Source organism: Sinohyriopsis cumingii, chromosome 1 (genome assembly GCF_028554795.1).
Source record: "Sinohyriopsis cumingii isolate HCF-2022 chromosome 1, ASM2855479v2, whole genome shotgun sequence".
Classification (NCBI taxonomy): Eukaryota; Metazoa; Mollusca; class Bivalvia; order Unionida; family Unionidae; genus Sinohyriopsis; species Sinohyriopsis cumingii.
The window spans coordinates 71,014,174-71,035,508 of record NC_142961.1 but is presented as its reverse complement, the minus strand read 5'-3'; the positions used below and the strand labels follow the sequence as shown (position 1 = coordinate 71,035,508).

The following is a 21,335-nucleotide window of genomic DNA, read 5'->3' as shown; positions in this document are numbered from 1 at the left end:
TTGATGCTGTGAATGTGAATTGGATAATGGGATTTGCCCGTTCAGTTTAATAAATTCGTCTTGTCCTATCACACTACATATTGAACTTTTTCTTATTATCCAATCCTTTGATCACATTATCTCAAAAACATTTTGTAATTTCCTTAGATTTCATGGTACTTGGGTTCCATGTTAAAACATCATATGCAGGCTAAAAAGAATGCATACTTACAGAATTGGTGTAATGCTGGAGCATGAAATGTCCTTGTCAAGGTATCTTCGTATTCCCAAACACCAGCAGGAGATCTGGCCATGTATAGTGTAGATAGGCTGTCATGTATGAAGACAATATATAATGTCACATGCAATCCTCATTTCTGATGCAGGCAAAAATGGATGCACACTCACAGGATTGGTGTGATACTGGAACACGACATGCCCTTATCCAAGTATCTTAATATTCCCAATGCCAGTGGGAGATTTGGCCATGTTCAGTGTAGACAGGCTTTCATGTCCCTAGACAACATCTTGAGAGACTGGAGCACATTTGTTCTGCTGGAAAACCAGTCCTACATCAAACTTCTGTATAAGTAAGTCTCTTTTTAGCTGTTTTGTTTTGCACCAATAATCTTGTGTTGTTTTTGTTGGATTTCTGTAAGGATTTTCCCAAATTTCACTTTTAACTTTTAAATATGAGGCTATAACTGGAATATGTGTAATGAACTGAAATCTGAATAATGGAACATGGCTACTTTTTGCACCATGCTATTCTACTCTTACTGTGTGAACACATTATTTTTCTTTGCAGATATATTCATCATAGCTGGTCCGTTTTTTTAAATTCCGTCTGTGATAAATATCAACTTGAAATTAGTATGTTTATTGAATGATTAATTTATTCATGGCATAAATATATAAACATGAAAGTGAATTGCTTATTTATGCTTAGTGCTGATCTGTTGAAGATTTACCTGGAATTAGACAAATGATAAAAATTAAGCTAAATTTTTCTTAATATAAGATTTGTGTGAAATAAGAATCATAAAACATTAGGCTTTATGCAGTTTTTAAATCCAGATTTTCAAAACAGTTTTGAAAGAACTGCATGTATGTATTGCTTGATGAACAAACAATATATATTGGGATTGGCTGTTGATGAAAGAGTGGATGCTAGTTCATATGCATTATTTCAGGAATCCAAAGAATGAGACTCCTGACTACTTTGTTTTGTTGAGGATAACTTCCAATGTCCCCTGCTTGGTGCTGAGACTGGCATTTTTGGGTGGCACACCTGGCTATGAAAGGCATCAGGTGATATGCAGCCTGAGAAAGAAACTAACAGATCTGAAGTTTCCAAAGAGAGGCACACAGAAGGTGACCAAGACTTCATCTGGATCTGTCGTACGAAAGCTGGATGGAAAAGAGATGGTCAGGAAACCACCTTTATCCAGAGATTGGTCAGAAATCCACTGCTGTGTTCTTCTCTCCAAACCAGTAGAAAACATTCTTATACGGTTAGTCTTTTGGGCAATAATTGTTTCTGTTTGTAAGTTACATTTTAGATTTATACATGGCTAAACCAGGACTTGAAATCCATTACTCAGATAAGTTACTGTTCTTTTATAGTGTTCTGCAGAATCGGCCAATAGGTGACAAGGGTGTAGAGGCTTATGCACTTGCACTTGCTCAGGTACCATATGTCTGGGTTTCAAACCCTGTCAAATACCATACAGCTAAGTTTTGAACCTTGTCAGGGCCAGATAGACTGTTAGCATCAGCAGCAAGAATTAGGCTAAGCTGTGTTTCAACTGACAGGTGGGGGCATTATATGGCAGACTGTTATGCTGGGAGGGCCTTAATTAGGTCAGTTGTTCTCCTGCAGACTTTGCAAACAATTGGCACATTTTTTTAAAATACAAAAGTTTTTTCTTGTACCATTGTATACATCTGTGCACATTTGTCCCTGGGCAGAAATGGTAGAGGTGAAGATGGGTAAGGGACAAAGGGCCCATTTCTTAAAGAAAGAGTTGCAGGCAAAGATACCTTTAGTTTTAAGTCCCATTGTATACATGCATGTTTTTACTCAAGTGAGGGATAATTTGTTGACCTATGCGCCTTAAAGATTGTTAGAACAAGGCTTTCCAAATATATGACTTAACAAAAAAAGTCTTTGGAGTTCATTGGTTTTGATGACTCATTGAAGTTTCATTCAGGTTTTTTTAATGTCTTTATTGGGTATACAAGCATTTAATTTGTACCTTAAACAGGTTTGGGCAAAAATTTGTACTTGTTCTACTTTTAAATAGTTGTAAGAGAAAAATAAAGATGATTACTTGAACTAGTTTTGCATTGTTCCTCGATTTCTTGTCACTGCTGTACATAGAGTATAGGAAAGCTCGGGGATTTGAAGCTCGTGTGAGCTCGAGCTCAAGCTTGATAATTTTTTCGAGCTTTTGAGCTTGAGTAGTATGAAAAATAATTTTCTTTATAATTTATTTAAACATCATTCTTGTTAATATAATAGTATTTCAAAAAGACAAGAGCATGCAGTGATTTATCCGATAACTTTGATCGCAATTTTGTACAGAAATTAGTAGCAGCTGAAAATGCTCTTTCTGAATCAATTGAAGTCGGTTTGATTGCACTGGACAACAAATTTTTACAAAAGTCATGTTACTGAAATAAAATTAGTCAATTCTTATCAATTTTTATGTGCTGAACACGAATATGACAGTCAAATTGCAAAATTGGCTCTAGTTTTTTTGTAATCTGCAAGAAATTAATGTTTACATAACGAAATGCATTCCAATAGTAAAAGGTCAACTGTAATAGCCTACCTATAAAAAATCAAGTCATTGACTACATCTTAGATTTCTTCGCCTGTCTCTTGTACAGCTGTTCGGGAGCATCTCTGAGGAGTGTACAGCAGTAGTCAGCCAGCATTGTAGTGGACCATTTTCCCTGGTATCTTTGTTCCATTGTTGCGATATCTTGATGAAAACGTTCGCCGTGTTCATCACTAACAATACCACAGTTGCTAGGAAAGAAATCCAAATGGGAATGAAGGAAGTGAATCTTTAGAGACATATTGCAGCCAAGTTTCTTATACTTCATCAACATGTCTTCTACTAGTTCCTTATAGTTTTCTGCCCTAACATTTCCGAGGAAGTTTGTAGAAACTAGGCGAAAAGCATTCCATGCTTGTTTCGCGTCACCTTCCAGCAAGTTGTTGAACCGGTCATCTTTGAAAAGCTCTCGAATCTGAGGACCCACAAAAACTCCCTCTTTAATCTTTGCTTCGCTGAGTCGAGGGAATTTTTCATGCAGGTATCGGAATGCTGGCAAAGTCCGGTCAATGGCTTTCACGAAGTTCTTCATCAAACCTAGTTTGATGTGAAGGGGTGGTAGCAAGATTTTCTGAGCCTCAACCAGAGCTGGGTGTTGGATATTCTTCTCTCCAATGGCTACATTCTGCCTGTGAGTCCATTCCTTCCTCATGTAGTGCATTTCCCTTGCTCGGCTATCCCACTCGCATAAGAAACACATGTATTTTGTATATCCTTGCTGCAGTCCCATTAAAAGGGCAACTACCTTCAAATCACCACAGAGGTGCCAGCTGTACTTGTTATACTCAATGGAATTCAGTAGCTGCCTTAAGTTATCGTATGTCTCTTTCATGTGGACAGCATACGCTACTGGAATAGATGGAAGAATGTTTCCATTGTGCAAAAGCACAGCCTTGAGACTCAGTTTCGAAGAGTCCACAAATAGTCTCCATTCTTGTGGGTCATGAGTGATTTTTAAAGCATTCATGAGGCCCTCAGTATCGGAACAGAATATCAGATTACTTTCCTTTCTGAAGAAAGGCTCCAATTGCTGGTGGCGCTTTCGATATGCAGTAATTGTGACATCTTCTTCTAGAAGATTCCATTGTTGGAGTCTTGATCCTAGCAATTCTGCCTTGTTCTTTGATAAGTCCAAATCATGAATCAGGTCATTTAGTTCTTCCTGTGTTATTCTGTGTGGGGTTGATGATGCACCACAGTGAAAATCTGGATCACTGCATGCTGATGGACCAGGAGAAGAACAGGTCGACTCACCTTTGTCTTCGTCTGATGAATCAAGAGAATATTCTGCTGGAGGTTCTGGAATAGGAAGTCCCTCACCATGTGGAACTGGTCTCAATGCAGACGGAATGTTTGGGTAGACTATTCTCGACTTCTTTCGCTTCGTTATTCCGCCGGAAAGAGGAGGAACCAAGCAGAAGTAACAGTCATTTAGGTGGTTGCTTGGCTCTCTCCACACCATTGGGACTGCAAACGGCATTGATGACCTTTTGCAATTCAACCACTGTGAAAGCTGTGTTGTACATGTAGCACAGCATATATGCGGAGCCCAAGGCTTGTCTTGGTCACCAACCTTGCATCCGAAGTAAAGATGATATGCCTTCTTCACTTGAGAATTGATACTTTTCTTCTGGTTGGCAAATGTCACTTCCCCACAAATATAGCAACAATTGTCCGCGGTATTAACACACTTTCGAGGCATTACTGTTCTTTATTGTACGTAAATGGATAAAATAATAAGTTTTATGTAACAGTAGCTTGAACTGTCTCGCACAACGTCTAAAATATTTTAAATGCTGAACCTATCTGATTGGGCTTTATATAGTACACTGCTTACGTCAGCTTCAGCAGCCGCCTGGCATTAGTATAATAGGCCTACACATGTATAGTACACTGCTGACGTCAACTTACTTCAGCAGCCGCATGGCATTAGTATTGCATTGCATCAGAAAATGATACAATCAACTGTGGATGATGTAAGCATGATGGTATTATGCAATGTTACATCATTATTCCGGATGTTGCTGCAGTCCTACTGGAGAAATTTACACAGTGAAACATAGAAAATGAGGTATATGAATATCTTCAAAACGAGAGCCAATACAAATTTTTTACGGTTATATTCGTGTTCGGCACACCAAAATACTACAGATTAGGGCCTTTTCAAGTCAGTAATGATTTCACTGTTGACCAGTGTTGTACTGATGGCATCTGATAATTGCCTCAAATTTTCGGTCAGTTCACCATTACTTTTTGACAAGGAAAATTCTTGGCGTAATTTCTTAAATCGATCATTTTGAAGAGATCCCTGAGTGCTAGAAGCTTCCAATCGAAATCTAAGTTCATCTTCAAGTGAGAGCTCGTTATGGTTAATTGTTATTTTCTCATCATGTGCTTCTTCATTTGCAGTATTTGCTGATGGAAATAGCCGCTTCATCAAATTTGTCGCTAATTCAATAGAAGTTTTGGATGGAACATTAACCAAATGGTGCAGAGAAATCATAAGATCCATAAGTTGTTGATTAACTCTACCATCGATGTAATGATCAATATTTTCTAAAAGAGTACGACTGATCTCTGTTCCTTGTGCAGACATTTTTTCCCTCATGAAGCTAATAGCAACATAAGCGGTTCTCAGAGAAGCTTTTTTTCACTCATAGCATTAAGAGTAACCTCAACCGGTTTCAATGCTAAGACTATGGATTTCAATAATTCTGTGTTCAGATTAGTTAAGAGATGCTCGGATCCGATTTCACTCAGCACTTCATTGGTGACATCGTATAATTTAATAAAGATTTCTAGCATTTTTAGCATGGAATTCCATCTAGTTTTGCAGTCGAGGGACAGTTGTTCTTTGTGAAATTTTTCTGAGCTTTTAGCTTTAAACGCATCCGATCATATGGCTGAGCCTTTGAAAAATTTAACGATTTCTCTCACAGTGTTTATATTTTCCTTCCATGATTCGCTTTGTATCTCAACTTCTTCAGCACTCAATTCATCGTCGCTTTCATGGAAATCATCAGTCTGTCCAGTTTCTTCGCGTGAAAAAACTGAAATTCCTTGACCTGGGCAATTTTCTCTGTAAAAAGTTTTTGTAACACCCAAATGCAATCCGTGATCAAGGCAGGCTTTATACAGAGCAGGCGATTTTTCTCCGAACTTGATCATGACACTTGCTCCATCACCGGTAGAGGCAACAGTATCCTGTTTGAATGAGACACCAAAAGAATTAAGATGTTCCCCAATGAGCTTGTTCATTCTTTCAGCATTACAACTTCCGTAAATTCTGACAAGACCAAGATTGATACATTTTGATGAGACCGTATGAAGGTTGATGTTGAGAAATCGACGATTTCCGATACTTGTCCATTCGTCCAATGATATTGAAAATCTCTTTGATTCTGAGAGTTCTTTCTTAATGTCCTGTATGACTTGTTGCTTCACTTTTTCTTCAAAATCGCAAATAAGGGCCATCACCGATCTTTCATCAGCAGGTAGCTTCATTCCTCTTAATGACAGCGATTGATGAATAAATTCTGAATGAGTGATTTTCCGAATCGAGAATCCATCGACTGCAGCCAGTTTCGAGACTATTTCTTCCAGTGAAGTTTTGACAACAAAGTTATCCATTGTTCTCATTTTCTTCGGCTCAGTTTCACACTCATCCTTGTTGACGTCAATATGATGAATGCTAAGCAGATGTTGACGCATTGTTGAAGTGTTTCCTTGTGGACATGAAATTGTCTGCTTACATTCATTGCAAGCTGCGAAATGATCCTTTTCGCGCTTGTTAAAATAAGTCCAAACAGCTGATTTCTTATTTTTTGACATCGCTACTGCTTTAGAAATAAAATATAAAAAACAAAGAGCAGATACAATATGAAAAATCGCGGTAACACGTTTATGTTGTTTGAACTGTTCAAAAATCAGTTTAAAAGAAATCCCCCGGGCATCAGTTGTGCGCCTACTGCCCCTCCGGCACCACTTATCGTCAGGACAAATGCTTGAGAAGTTCACTAGTTCTCTCGCTTGCAGAAGTTGAAAAACCCCTTCTCCCCGTCAGCCGCAATCATAATAGTCGGAATTATTATCTTAGGAGCCCCCAGCGATGACCGTTGCAAGGCAATGACCGCCCACTGGTTGACCAACACATGGGGAAGCGTAGGCCGTGTGAATCTGTAAAGCCGCTCATTCCCACAGTCAATTAATTATCGCATGGGTTTTTCCGGTCCGATAATATAAAAAAGCGGAGAATTTTTCTAGGCATAAGCTTGAAGCTCATCGAGCTTCAACCTCAAGCTTTGAGCAACTGAAAATGCTCCAAAATTATCGAGCCTCGAGCTCGAGCCTAGGCTCATCCCAAACTCTAGCTGTACAAAGATAAAAATCAGCACATATGTTCACTCTTTGCTATTGTTGAGGTATGTAATTCAATACTGGCATTGTTTCGTTCATTAGAATTGTTTTTGAGTAGTAAGAAAGGTTAGATAAGATACCTGGATAAAATCAGCCATGCAATATGTTTACAAAGTAGTAACTTGAAAAAGCTAGCCATGGAATGGATTACATTACATTCCTGTTAGTCTGTGAGAAACATCATGATATTGAATGACATTCATGTTGAATGATTCAGTAAGAAAGGTGGTGTTGTGTAATATGTAATCTATTAAGTATTCTTGGTCTTGTTACCAAGTGGGACAGCCCTTTCAGCTGGAAATTACTTTCTGGCTGCCATTTTTGTCTCAGAATCCATGAAAATCTGTGAACTCCCAAATAATTTTAAAGAATAGAATTATTCCAGTTATAGATATCATCTCTTATAGTGTCCATTATATTAAAAAATAATAATGATTTTTCCAATGCATTTCTAAATTGGAATAAATAATTATTATGGTTTTCAATAGAAATATAAAAAACATCTACCCTTGTTCATATTGAGTAGTATTTGCCCAAACCGCCATGACTCCAATTTGGAAAACAAAAAGTATTAAGGGTATAAAAAGAATGCACAAAACTTACTCATTTCATTCATTGATTTATAATTTATATCATGGGTATCACCAGGTGGTCCCTAATATTGCTGTTTTTTGTCATTTCAAACCAAACAGAAGTTTTCATTGTAAATGAGGAGCGTGTTCACTGTCATTTTCTGGTTGCTGGAATAATCCATTTTCTTTGAAGGGCTGCATGCAAGGCCAACATTCATATGTAAAGTAAATACTGTCTTGTGTGCATCCAGTGTCTGCAATGTCTGATTGCAATATTCCCAAACAATTAAAAGAACAAAGGAGGAATATATATCCCCATATATTTCAATGTTATGGAAATGGATATTATTATCTGCAGCTTATGGAACGCTATCAACTACATCAATCCATTTCTTTGAAAAATAGACTTGCCCGCACAAATATGGACACCATGTTGATGTTGAAGTTTTGTTAGGTCTGAAACATGAAAATAGTGACTGTATTAGGGCCTGCATTGGCAACAATCCAGATTATAAATCACTGAATGAAATGAGTATGTTTTGTACATTTTTGATATTCTTGTGATTTGTGTGTGCGATTTGGATTTTTAACATAGCTTTAACAATTTTTCAGTCATATCGCTATGATGTCTGCAATGTGGCAGTTTTTAGTGATGTCTAGCACTGGGGCATCATGCTGCAGACATGTAGCATGAAGTCCCACCGAGTGACATTATCCTGACACCAGGCCAACCAGTCCTAACACTAACCTCTTAATGCTGAGCGCCTAGTGAGGCAGCTGTTAGTACTATTTTATATATATGTCTTTGGTATGACTTGGCTGGGGTTTAAACCCGCAGTCTCCCACATATGAGCCAGACGCTCTAACCACTAGGCCACCAGAGTGGTTTTTATATTCTTGATCTTTTCATTTTCAAAATTTCAAGAGGGGTACAGGCTGATGGGGAGGTAACTAAATTGTTATGTATATTTAATTTGTATTATTTATTGACTTTTTTTAATGATTATATGTTCTGTACAGTGTAATGATATGTTCTGTCCAATGTATTTTTTTTACTTGGCCAAGTGTTAGGTTACAGTTATTTTGTAAACAACGTAATACATAGCATATATTTCCCTGTCATTGTAGATTAAATATTCAGTTCAGTACTAATGGTAAACATGTTTATTTGGGTCTAGGACATCAGTTTTTCACTTAGAAATTCCTAAACTTGTTAACTACTTTTAATATTTTATAGAAGAGACTGACCTACGTCCTTGGTCTATTATAGTGTCTTAGCTTTTTATATAATGTTGTTTACTTGAAAAAGCTACTCATTCTTGCCTTAAAATCTGAAGCAGGATCAGTCTTATTGTTGTGTTCAGTTTTTCATTTAGGTGGAATCATTTATTCAGATTATTATTCACTGGAATTACAAAGTGCTCAATAGTATCATTGGACTAAACTTTAATTTAGAATTATAGCGAATTCAGACAATAATGATATTGTTGTGATACACCAAAAGACTGTTAGCATATCATCACATTCCAGGCCATTGGCACATTAGCACATTCAAGATTACAGGCACATCAGCATATTCAAATTAAAATTTTATTTGGAATACCACTGGAATTCAATTTGAACTTCATACATTTGGACTTTTGACAGAACTTTTAGGACTATTTGGTATTTAATTCACAATACTGTAAGTTCTTTTTAAATTTCACTGTATGCTAGGAAAATAAATTATTTGTTGAATTTTAAATAACTTGTTGGTTTTTGCTCTTGCTCTTTCTAAAGACCATTAAATTTTTAAAAAAGAATACTATTGTGGTTAATTTGGAGATGATCTGTCGATGAATTTGAATATTTTGTTTTGCAGATATGAGAAGAAACCAAGAGACTTGACAAAGCTGGAGGATCAATCAGAGGGCTTTCTGCCCTTGGCAATGTTATCACAATCTCAGATGGCTAACAAGTCAGCAGTGAGTCTGTTTAAATCACTGTCACGATATCTGTACCACCAGCGCTGGATCTGGACAATTCAAATGCCCTCTGTCCAAGTCAGCATGCAGAGTGTTGGCAGAATTCTCAGCATTTTCACTAAGTATGTAGTTCATGTAGATAATTAGTTTCAATTTAGGTCTTAAAAATCCCTTAAATCATAAAATACTAAAGCATGTGTTGGTGAATTTTGGGAAGATGATGTTTCTTGCAGGATAAAATAGTGTAAAATGTCAGCTTCTTCAACAAGTCATTTTAAGATTTGAGACCATTCACCGATGTAAGATAGATATATTTTACTTCCCAATCAGTAAGGAGCCACAGCTGTATATGATGATATTTTGAGAAAACAAAATGCCACAAAATTAAAGGTGTTAAATACAGCAACTTGTAACAGTTGGATACAACAAATTTACAGATGATATGTTGATAAGCAGGTAGTAATAATAATGATAATAAAATGAATAATGATAATAATAATAATAATAATAAAAGCAATAATAATGACTTTATTTAATGAGGGTAACACATTTAGCATTCGTTAGATGTTAATCTCCCTTGTGGCCCTCTAATAGTAAATTTTCCGTGTTTACAGTTTGTATGCTAGTTGCTTGTCCACCCCACCCCTACACATCAGGAAAGGACTGGCTTTCTTTCTTCATTATTTTTTATTTGCTTGGATTGAGAATCATGTAAAATATATTAAGTCAGAGAATGGTATGCTTTCTCAAAACAGTATGTTGAAGGAGTTGACTTTAGAGTTAATAGGAAGGAATTCCAGCATAACACTCCTGAATATGAAGGAATACTTTTGTATTGTTTAGTTCTTTTTTTATTGGTTGGATGAAATTCAGCTGAGAACATGGCCATCATGTAGATTTAATTTAAATTTTAATTTTTATGTTTGCTTGTTAAGCCATCAGTTTTGTGTTTTTATGGTCAACAACTGGATTAAGACTACATGCATCTATTGTAGCAGTTCACCAAATGATACATGCAGATATTAACTGCACATATTACATGTACAAAATCCATTCTGCTTACCTCATTTGTTTTAAAACTTACAACTTTATATTTTTTTCAATTTTATTTTTTTTCAGGATGAGATTACAAGAAGGTTTCCACTTTGGTGTAACAAACTCAGGGATTGTAAATATGGCTTTAGAAGTCGACATGATTGTAAGTTTTTCTTCAACAGTCAATGAACATGTCTTAACATTTGGGAAATTCTCCTCAATTCTTTGCGTAAACAAAGTTTTGTATCATTCAATATTTCATTTTATAATTTGGGAATTAAAATATGGTAATGTACATTAAATTTTGTTTGTCTTCCTTAGAATGTAATAATTACTTTGTATAATTTTTCTTGTGTGAACCAAACATCATTTTTACTTGCGTGATGTTTGACAAATCTTTTGCATGACAATTGTTATAGTTTTTTAATCTGTGGTTCACATGTATGACAAATATAAACCTAAACATGTTTTACATTTGTGGCAACTTGAGCATTATAATGTAGAAGGAGTTGCCATGCCAGACACTTTTAGACTGAAAATATCAAAAACACCTTATAGGATGCCATTCAAATATGGACAGAGAAAACATTATTCAGATAAATCTACCTCCACCATATACATTATATTCTACCATATAATCAAATAACATATCTTATGTATGAACATATAAAGTGTACCAAATAACATTATTTCATTTATGAACATAAAATATACCAAATAACATGATCTTAAGTGTTAACAATATAAAGTGTACCAAACAACATGATCTTACGTGTTAACAATATAAGGTGTGACAAAAAGCATGAATTCATGAATGGGCTTTTAAAGTGTACCAAATAACTTGGAGGAACTTGTAAAGTGTACAAAATAACATGATCTTGTTTATGGATTTTTAAAAGTGTAGCAAACAACAGTATTGTATGTATTGACTTTAAAAGTATACCAAATAACAAGATCTAATTTATGGATCTTTATAATGCTTACTGCATCAATGTTAAATGCTTTGTGGGTTTAATGTGTGGAATGCCAGAGCTATCTTACATAGTCTTTAATTGTTTAATTCAATTGTTTTATCTTTATAATTACTGCATTCTTTATTATCTGTTGTGCTTTTGTTATTGTATGAGGTCATTTTGTCATTATTATGGTGCTCTTTGTATTGAATGTAATGGTTTAATTTTTAATGTGTTATAGTTCAGACATTATTTGTGGTGCTTCTGAGATCATTGGTGGTGGTTTAATTATTCTATAGGGTAATTTTATCATTTTGTGCTGTTGTTTTATTATGTGTTATATTGACTCTATATTCCTTTGCATTTCTTTTATATTCGGTGCTTTGTGCTTTTACTTTGCATTTTTTGGTTTTGTCTTTAGTTTTGGTGAACATTTATATATATGCTGTGCTTTTTAAAGTTGATGATGATGAAGTAGTTCATAGATCTCTGCGATAAGACCAAATGCCTCTAAAATTTATATAGTAAAAGCATGATTGCCGGTCTCACATCTGTTTGTTTATTTTACTATTTGTCTCATATATATCTTTTTTTCTGTTTAAAATATATGCGTTGATTTCAAAATGTGAGATATACAAGTCACTGTAGTTGTAACCAAGGGAAATAAATTAAAGGAGTAAAAAAAATAAATGTTAATACGAATATAAATGATGTAAATCTGTTTAAATTGATCAACCATGAAAACATAATTCTTGCCAGGTTCTGAAAGGGCTGAACAACATTTGAACTTGTACAAGAGAGAAAACTTCCGTCAGTCATTTCATAATCATCCTTCAACAAATACCTATGGATCTATCAAAACATATTAGCAGACTACAACTGACATTTATGTCTAAACTTGAAAGCATTTAATTGTAATTGGGTACTATTTCAAACCAGACATAAAATCATGGTAGATGTGTTAGACCACGTGCAAAGAGAAACCACATCGTTGCAGTTTGGAAGTTTATTTTGCAGTGTGCTGGATGCATAACCTTTCAATTGTGTTAATTACGCATAATGGATTAAAATATTTTAGACAGAAACATGCCCTTAAGGAAACAGGCTCAGGAACCCTTTATTAAAAACAGGCTTAGGAACCCTATGTCAGAAATAAACTTAGGAACCCTGTAATAGAAACAGGCTTAGGAACCCTGTGTCAGAAATAGGCTTAGGAACCCTCTGTCAGAAATAAGTTTAGGAACACTGTGTCAGAAATAGGCTTAGGAACACTGTGTCAGATATAGGCTAAGGAACCTTGTGTCAGAAATTGGCTCTGGAACCCTGTATCAGAAACAGGCTTAGGAACCCTGTGTCAGAAATTGGCTTAGGAACCCTGTATTATAGTTAAGTTCAGGAACCTTTATTAGAAATAAGCTTAGGAACCTTCTATCAGAAATAAGCTTATGAACCCTGTGTCAGAAATAGGCTTAGGAACCCTGTATCAGTAACAGGCTTAGAACTCTTGTGTCAGTAACAGGCTTAGGAACCCTGTGTCAGAAATAGGCTTATGAACCCTGTGTCAGAATAAGGCTTAGGAACCCTGTACTGAATATTTGTATTGAATTATGATTTAATTCTGAACCCATTTAATTTTTTATGAGGTTCCTACCAATTATACTTGTAGCTGCACCATTTTGTTGCTCTGTGAATTTTCATCTTTCTTAAGGAAATGTAGGCAGTCTCAGTCATTCTTGCAATCATATTCTTATGCTGTTTTGGCTGTGGTTTGGTGTTCCATAAGCATAACACCATGTCATCATCTATTTTTTCGTCCATGAATTTCTGCAACAGGGTTACTGAAGTCAGTATTAGCAGATGCTGCAACATATGTTCCATTTTCAAAGAAACTGACCAATTCGCAACCAGGAGACGGCTCAAAGAATCAATATCAAGAAAAAATCCCTTGCATGTTTCTAAATTAATAATTTGGCTCATTATCTAGTCAAAAATGAGAGGTGATATGTTGTGCAGACAATTCTATCACATAGAGATAGATTTGAAATGCCTGAATTGGATATAAACCATAATGTAAACAAATCAGCTTCCAGATAGTTTAAAAGTGCAGGTAATTTATTAAAAGATTACTCTACCCTGACAGCTAAATCACTAGAAGACAAAGAAAAACTCCAAGACAAAGAATGTTATTGCATTAAAATGATGCAGACAATAACAGCTTTTTATTCTTATTTTACAAAAGGAAACAAAGATTTCCCCTGTTATCTTTACATATAACACAAAAGCAATACAAATAGGTAAATTTATTGGAGTTGACTACATGCAAATTCAAAGAAATCTTCCCTTCCTTGGGTAGCATAAATTGGGGACTGCCTATTGTAGAAACACAAATTAGGCAGCATTCCAGTTAGTGACATGTTAAAGAATGTGAGTATATCCCCAAAGGCTTTTACATTTTTGTGTTTCCCTATCCTTAACTTTCACCCTTAACTCGAACAAAAGTTTACAAGCAAATTCAATGAAATTTCACCCTGCCTACGATAGGTCACCAAACATATACAGAGTGATCTTTTGTGATGGAGCTGTAAAGTTACTTAGTAGATATGGAAAGTAACCAAGTTTCATGGCTTGATCTCAAAGAGCATTAGAGTCAAAGAGCAGAAAACTTGATTAGTGATCTGAAACATAAAAATATAGCCTTGACTGTGATTCATGCGATGCCATCAAATCAAAAACTAATACAGTCATACCTGTTTATGTCGACATCCTCGGGCTTGAGGAAATATTGTCGACATAGGCAGATGTCAAGATAAGTGTTGTGGGGGGGGGGTGTCTGAAAAAAAGATACAAATAAATTCGTCAGTAAGGGGTGACCTGTCATCAGTGAGTAGCATTTACATGTTGAGAAAACAATGAAATTTTGAGTACATGAAGACAAAACCAGTGTGAAATACACTTGTATATTGACAAATTACATTTTGCTTACCTTTGTGTAATAAAATCCGCAATAAAATATTGCATCGGTCACATCCTGATATGAAAAACATTCACTACCATATTCAATGTCAGCATTAGCACATAGTTGCATAGCTGTTATTTACATGTTTCAAGTACATGTACTTAAATTGGCCCAGATTTTGGTCAGTCTGTTTCCATCTTATTGAGGCTACCAAGGGGATGGGTCTGTTCACAGGGAAATGAAAACCTGTCAACAAGTTGTTTTAAACAGTACATGCATTTAGTTACAGAAGTCATCGTGAAAAGTACATAAAAGCGAACAAGAGATATGCGGCTGATATAATTAATGAAGGCATAATATTGTATACATTGACACATGCTAATGAGATATTAAAAGAAAATGATTCTTACAATACAACATCGTAACAATGTCAGCTCAAGTGGTATCCATTTAAAATATGTCCCGGAGATAACAAGTTATGAATTCTCTCAAAATACAAATACATGTAACAGTAAAGATTTTAATGACAAATACATATACTTGTAATTGAGATTATTATTTATAGCATAATCAATGCATAAAATTACAATAACATTTAAATTTAAATTTAAATTAAATGTTGTTAGCACAACAGGTGGGCATGGGAGATAACGACAGTACATGCATTTCTGAATTTCATGCAGACTTCTTCTGTTTGAGCCTTGATAGTTGTTCTCTCTGGAGAAGATGCTGCAACTTTTCCAAGTGACCATGCGCTTCTTCTGATATTATCAATGAGTTTGATTGCACAAAAAAATCTTGTCAAACCATCGCACATTGAAAAGGCCTCTCTGCATGAAACACATGGCAAAGGTAGTGTTTCTGATTCATCATTAGCATCAGTGTGAATTTTGTTGTCTTCCATGCCATCTTCTGAAACGGCAGCAATAATATCATCATTTGCTAGAGCTGCTTAGCATTGTTCCTTGTTATCCATTTCAATAGACAGCTGAACAAACTCATCCAATGGAATTCCAATACCTTCATATAAGCCATCTTCTTCAACACTGGGGGATATCTGATGGGGAGAATCCATGAAATTCCTTGTTTTCGGGAAAGAAAGCGTGCATAAAGCAGTTCTGTATGGTCTCTGGCATCACTAATTCCCAAGCTTTCCTCAAGTTGTGCAGAGCCCCTGTAAATCTTCTTTAAATTCTTCTTGCTGATCAATCGCAGCCAGCTTTTTGTGGGCGAGAAGTTTTCGATAATGTAGTTTTAGATTCTGGATGATTTCTTGATCCATTGGCTGTATGAGTGATGTGGTATTGGGCGGAAGAAAAATTAGTTGGACGTGTTGGAGATCGTCCACACGTGGGTTTGCAGAACGATTATCCACAAGCAAGGCAATTTTTCTTCCTTGCACTCTCATTTTTCTGTTGAGTTTCCTTATCCACTCCATAAAAATGTCTGACGTCATCCAAGCTTTTGTGTTCGCATATTAATCAACAGGAAGATGGTGCACATTTTTAAAACAGCGAGGCTTCTTAGACTTGCCAATAACTAGAAGTGGCATTTTATTATTGCCAATCATGTTCGATGTGAGTAGAACAGAGATGCGGTCTTTAGGCTGTTTCCCACCAACACATGGTTGACCTTTAATGCAGTATGTCTTGTCTGGAGTACACTTAAAGAATAAAGCTGTTTCATCCACATTGTATATATCCTCAGACTTATAATTCTGCAATATATCTTACATATGCAGTATATATGGGCTTTCCATCCATCAAGCTGTGATGTTTCTGCAGAGTTGGCTTCTCCACAGATCCTTTTGTATCCGATGTATAACGAATTTTAAAGTGACTGAACCAACCACTTGTTGCAGCGAAGTTCTCCACACTAATTTTTTTTCAAATTCTTTCGCTTTTTCGATGATCATATCATGATCTACGGATAAGGGGGAATGTGCAATGCGGGTTTCATTGAACCATTTTGCTTTTGCCTCCTCCACGTCTTCAAATTTAGCAGTCTTTTGCTTCTTCCTTTGGGGAGCGCAGTTACCTTCAACTTAGTCTTTCTTTATAGACTCAGCAGCTTACATCCATCCTGACAAGGTGTTATGTTTAAGAGAAAAATTTTCACAGACATCTTTGCGAGATGCTCCACCTTCAACTTCCTTAACAGCCAGATATTTAGTTTCCAGAGACTGTAAATTTAATCTGCGTTTTTCACTACCGTTGGTAGCCATTGTAAATAAAAATAAAGTCAAAAAGGAAACTTTTACAGCACAATAAACTTCTTTTAATCACCGATCACTTTGGAAAATTCAAGAATCTATCAGATTTCATAGCTTTTATTTAAGTCACCACAAGAGGCCAAATTTATAGGATCAAACAAAAGCTTGTTTTTTTTATTCGACCATGACATTAAAGCCTGGCGGCAGTTAATTGTTGAATAGAGGACAGGTCAGAACTGGCCACTTGCCGACATAAATGATTAGGCGGTACAATTAAAGCCTGGCGGCAAGATCAACTAATTGTTAAACAAAGTATGGGTCAAAACTGGCAGCTTATCAACATAAATGATTAGAAAACAAAGGATTTGTTCAAGCTGGGACCAAGGGCTTCTGTTGACATGCACATTTATTTTTTATCTTGATGTCGACATAAGCATGACAAGTTTGGTAGTAATAGTAGACCAAGGGACCGGGACTTTTGTCGAAATAGGCGGCTTGTCGACATAAGTGATGTCAACATATGCGGGTAGGACTGTATATGATGGTTCATCCCTACACCAAAGACACTGTTAAAGATTTGAAGCAGAAACAAAAGAAACCTGAAAATGTTGACTTGTGACCTTGATCTTGTAGATGAAATGCAAGATGTTTTCTATTGACATTATATAAGTATAACCATGTTTCATCAATTTATCTTAGACTGGACAGAAGAAAAATGTAATTTAAAACTAAAATATTGACCCATGACCTTGACCTTGAAAAAATAGAATGCCTAATATATTAAGCGTTATAGCGTGGAAATGAAAGAATGACCGATAGATGAACAAATTATCAGATGGAAACACGCGTACTGTGTCCCCTGCTTTTTGTGGAAAGGCAGAGGACATAAATATATGTGATGATACATAATAATGTACAGCTGAGGTGTGAGCTGACAATCCAGTTTTGATTATATCTGATTTTGGCAGCACTGAGTTGAATCCTGGAAATTTACAAGAAACTTTATAATCATCATAATGAAAGCAAGTATATACTGTATTATAAAACAAACACCAAATATAACAATGTGAACACCATATATAAAGATATAACAACCCAATATAAAGAAAAGTAGTAAAGCACCCAATATAAAAGAAAATTGACTGATATATTCAAGTTAAGCACCACATATGATGGTAAAACCACAGCATATAATGACAAACTACTGTATTTAGTGTAAAAAGTACCACATCTAATGTCTAAACTAATACATATAGAAATAAAACCACTGCATATTATAGCAAAACACTTCATGTATAATCATGACTCTACTGCATAAAGTAACAAAACCACAACATAAAATGAAAGCATCAAATAAAATAATAAAAGAGAGCCCTGGTGTTCTTTATCATTGAACAACTTCATAAATGATGTTGAAATACAGATCTTGTTTTAAAAAATGGTAATATGTGATTGTGCTGGAGATTAAGATTTTGTTTTTATGTTCCACTCAACTTTGACTGTTTGACTTTGTGTTTTAGGATTCAGCCTGGACTGTGAATGCAGGAACCTCGATCAGAAAGCCAGACACTTCCTCCTGTGTCATCCAGTATGTTATGTTTCCACCTCATAGCAAGACTTCAGATGACAGGTACTCAATTGAAATTGTAAATGTAGACTTGATATGCTTTATGTTTAAGCGTAAACTTGATACATTGTATATTTCAATGGAAACATGATGCATTTTATGTTTAAATGAAAGCTTGATGTATTTTATATTATTTGTTGTTGTGGGGTTTAACGCCATTTTTCAGCACACGATAGGCTATACATGGCGGCCAGTATTAATGGTGGAGGAAGAACCCGGGAAAATCCCGGGAAGAACCACCAACCCACGAGAAGCTACTGGCAAGCTTTCTCATGTACCCACATTGACCGAATCTAAGACTCGAACCCATGCAGACAGAGGTGAGATGGCAGTGATCCGTAACGAAGAGCGCTTTAGACCACTCGGCCTCTCGGGGCCCCTATGTTATTTGTCCAATTAGCAAAGACATTTTGAACAGTTTGCTATTGATAATCACATTTTAGCATTAATGAAGAAAACTTGATAATATGTTACACACCTTTTGACTGATTGATTGATTTGATTGAGTGGGCATTTAATGGCACATCAGCACCTGAAATACTGGTGATGAAGCAAAAGTTAGTAAAGTGCCTTTCTCTGAGAGACACCATGGCAGCTGATTAGAGCTGATCAGGAAAGCATTAAAACTTGGAACCCACTGATTATGACTCGCATGCTAAACAAACTTTGATATTTGTTACAGATCTCTCCAGCTGTAGACAGTGCATCTAAATGGAACTTAAATCAGAATGTTCCTTGCATTATTGAAATTGGGTCTGAGTGACATACTTTTCTGTAATAAATTACTTTATTATGTGCAGCTTATCCCAAGCACAAACACTAGTGTACAGCCAGCTTGGTTGTCTCTTTACAACTATTGTTTTAAATTATGAATTAGGTCTCACGTTCTCATATGCAGTGAATATCACAGTAGCTGAAATATAGTCATCACAGTAGCTGAAATGCAGTCATCACAGTAGCCAGATATAGTAGTCATAGTAGCTGAGATATAGTAGTGGAGATATAGTAGTCAGAGTAGTTGAAATATAGTAGTGGAGATATAGTAGTTAGATCTGTTGAGATATAGTAGTCACAGTAGCTGAGATGTACTATTCATATAGCTGAGATATGGTAGTCACAGTAGCCAAGATTTTGTAGTTAGAGTAGCTGTGATATAGTAGTCATAGTAGTTGAGATATATTAGTGTAGTTGAGATATAGTAGTCAGAGTAGTTGTGATATAGTTGTCATAGTAACATATATGGTAGTCACAGTAGCCAAGATTTTGTAGTTAGAGTAGCTGTGATATAGTAGTCATAGTAGTTGAGATATATTAGTGTAGTTGAGATATAGTAGTCAGAGTAGTTGTGATATAGTTGTCTTAGTAACATATATGGTAGTCATGGTAGCCAAGATTTTGTAGTTAGAGTAGCTGAAATATATTCGTCACAGTAGCTGAGATATTGTAGTCACAGTAGCTGAGATATATTAATGACATTTTAATTTATTCTCTCTATCATCTATTCTGCATCAATTTTAAAAAAAAAGTGATCTCAAGGTCAATCAGAGATCCTGGATTAAAAGATCTGGTTAGTGTATTAGCACAAGAAAGGAAGTTTTATAAATCTACAGGTACTTGCATTTTTAATTGGTCATTGAAATGAAGCATCAGTAATGACTTAAAGCAAAAGATTCTTAACACAAGAAAGGAAAATAAAATGAAGCTCTCAAAAATAAAATAAGTTGGAAAAGTTAGTAGATTTTTTAAAATGATAAGCTGAAACTTATGTCTACTCATTTCACATGAAATAGATAAAACTTATTGAGTTGAATCATATGCTTGCTCTGAGATGTTGAAAATGGGAATTATTTAGTTAAATATATTTCAGGAAATATGAGCCCTAGTGTAAGACCCTCTTTTTATTATTGTCCCCAGTATGCAATGACAGGGACAAATAACTATCATTATAACCATCTGTCAATCTCTGCTTGAGCATTTCTGTTTCTATAACTCTCAAAATGGTGATGGTATTTCTATGAAATTTGGTACACATATTTAACTCTTGGTCGAGATGTGTATTTTGCTGTTCACAATTCTTCTGCTTTCAGTATTTTGGTTTTGTCCATTGGTCGTTCCATTCATCCAATTAGCAGTATCTGCACTTTTGTTTCCAGAACATGACTTAGACTGACCAAGGTTGTTCTTAGAAGCTTGGTACACATGTTAGACTAGTGGGCCAAATGTGTCCTTGCAGTTCACAATTCTTCGATTTCAATATTTGTTATATAGTTTTCCATTTTTCTGTCCATATGTCTATCCATTCATTATTCACACTTTTGTTTCCAAAGTACAAATCTCAAGCAGTTCTGGGTATGTCTATGAAACTTGGTACATGTAGTGGACTAGTGTATGTTTGTGAAACTATATACATGTATTGGACACATTTATGTCTATAAATCTTGGTACATGTAGTGGACTAGTTTATATCTGTGAAACTTGGTACATGTAGTACACTTAATTATGTATATAAAAATTGGTACATGTCATGGACTAATGTATGTCTGTGAAACTTGGTACAAGTACTGGACTAGTTTAAGTATGTGGAATTTTGTACATGTAGTAAACTAATTTATGTCTTTGAAACTTGGTACAAGTAGTGGACTAGTTTATATATATGAAACTTGGTACAAGTAGTGGAATAGTTTATGACTGTGAAACTTGGTACAAGTAGTGGACTTATTTATGACTGAAACTTGGTACATGTAGTGGACTAGTTTATATATATGAAACTTGGTA

General features: G+C 35.5%; 1 protein-coding gene across 4 annotated transcripts in view; it reads left to right on the top strand.

The window, feature by feature from the left end:
- The window catches only part of LOC149807091 (KICSTOR complex protein SZT2-like), a 338,108-nt gene that overhangs the window by 69,728 nt on the left and 247,045 nt on the right, over nt 1-21,335 (top strand). For all 4 annotated transcript variants that reach the window (XM_089961812.1, XM_089961821.1, XM_089961796.1 and 1 more), the window contains exons 15-19: nt 366-569; nt 1,173-1,493; nt 9,675-9,899; nt 10,897-10,975; nt 18,454-18,563. In XM_089961812.1, the coding sequence (XP_089817938.1) occupies nt 366-569; nt 1,173-1,493; nt 9,675-9,899; nt 10,897-10,975; nt 18,454-18,563 (939 nt within the window). The remainder of the gene's footprint in view (nt 1-365; nt 570-1,172; nt 1,494-9,674; nt 9,900-10,896; nt 10,976-18,453; nt 18,564-21,335) is intronic.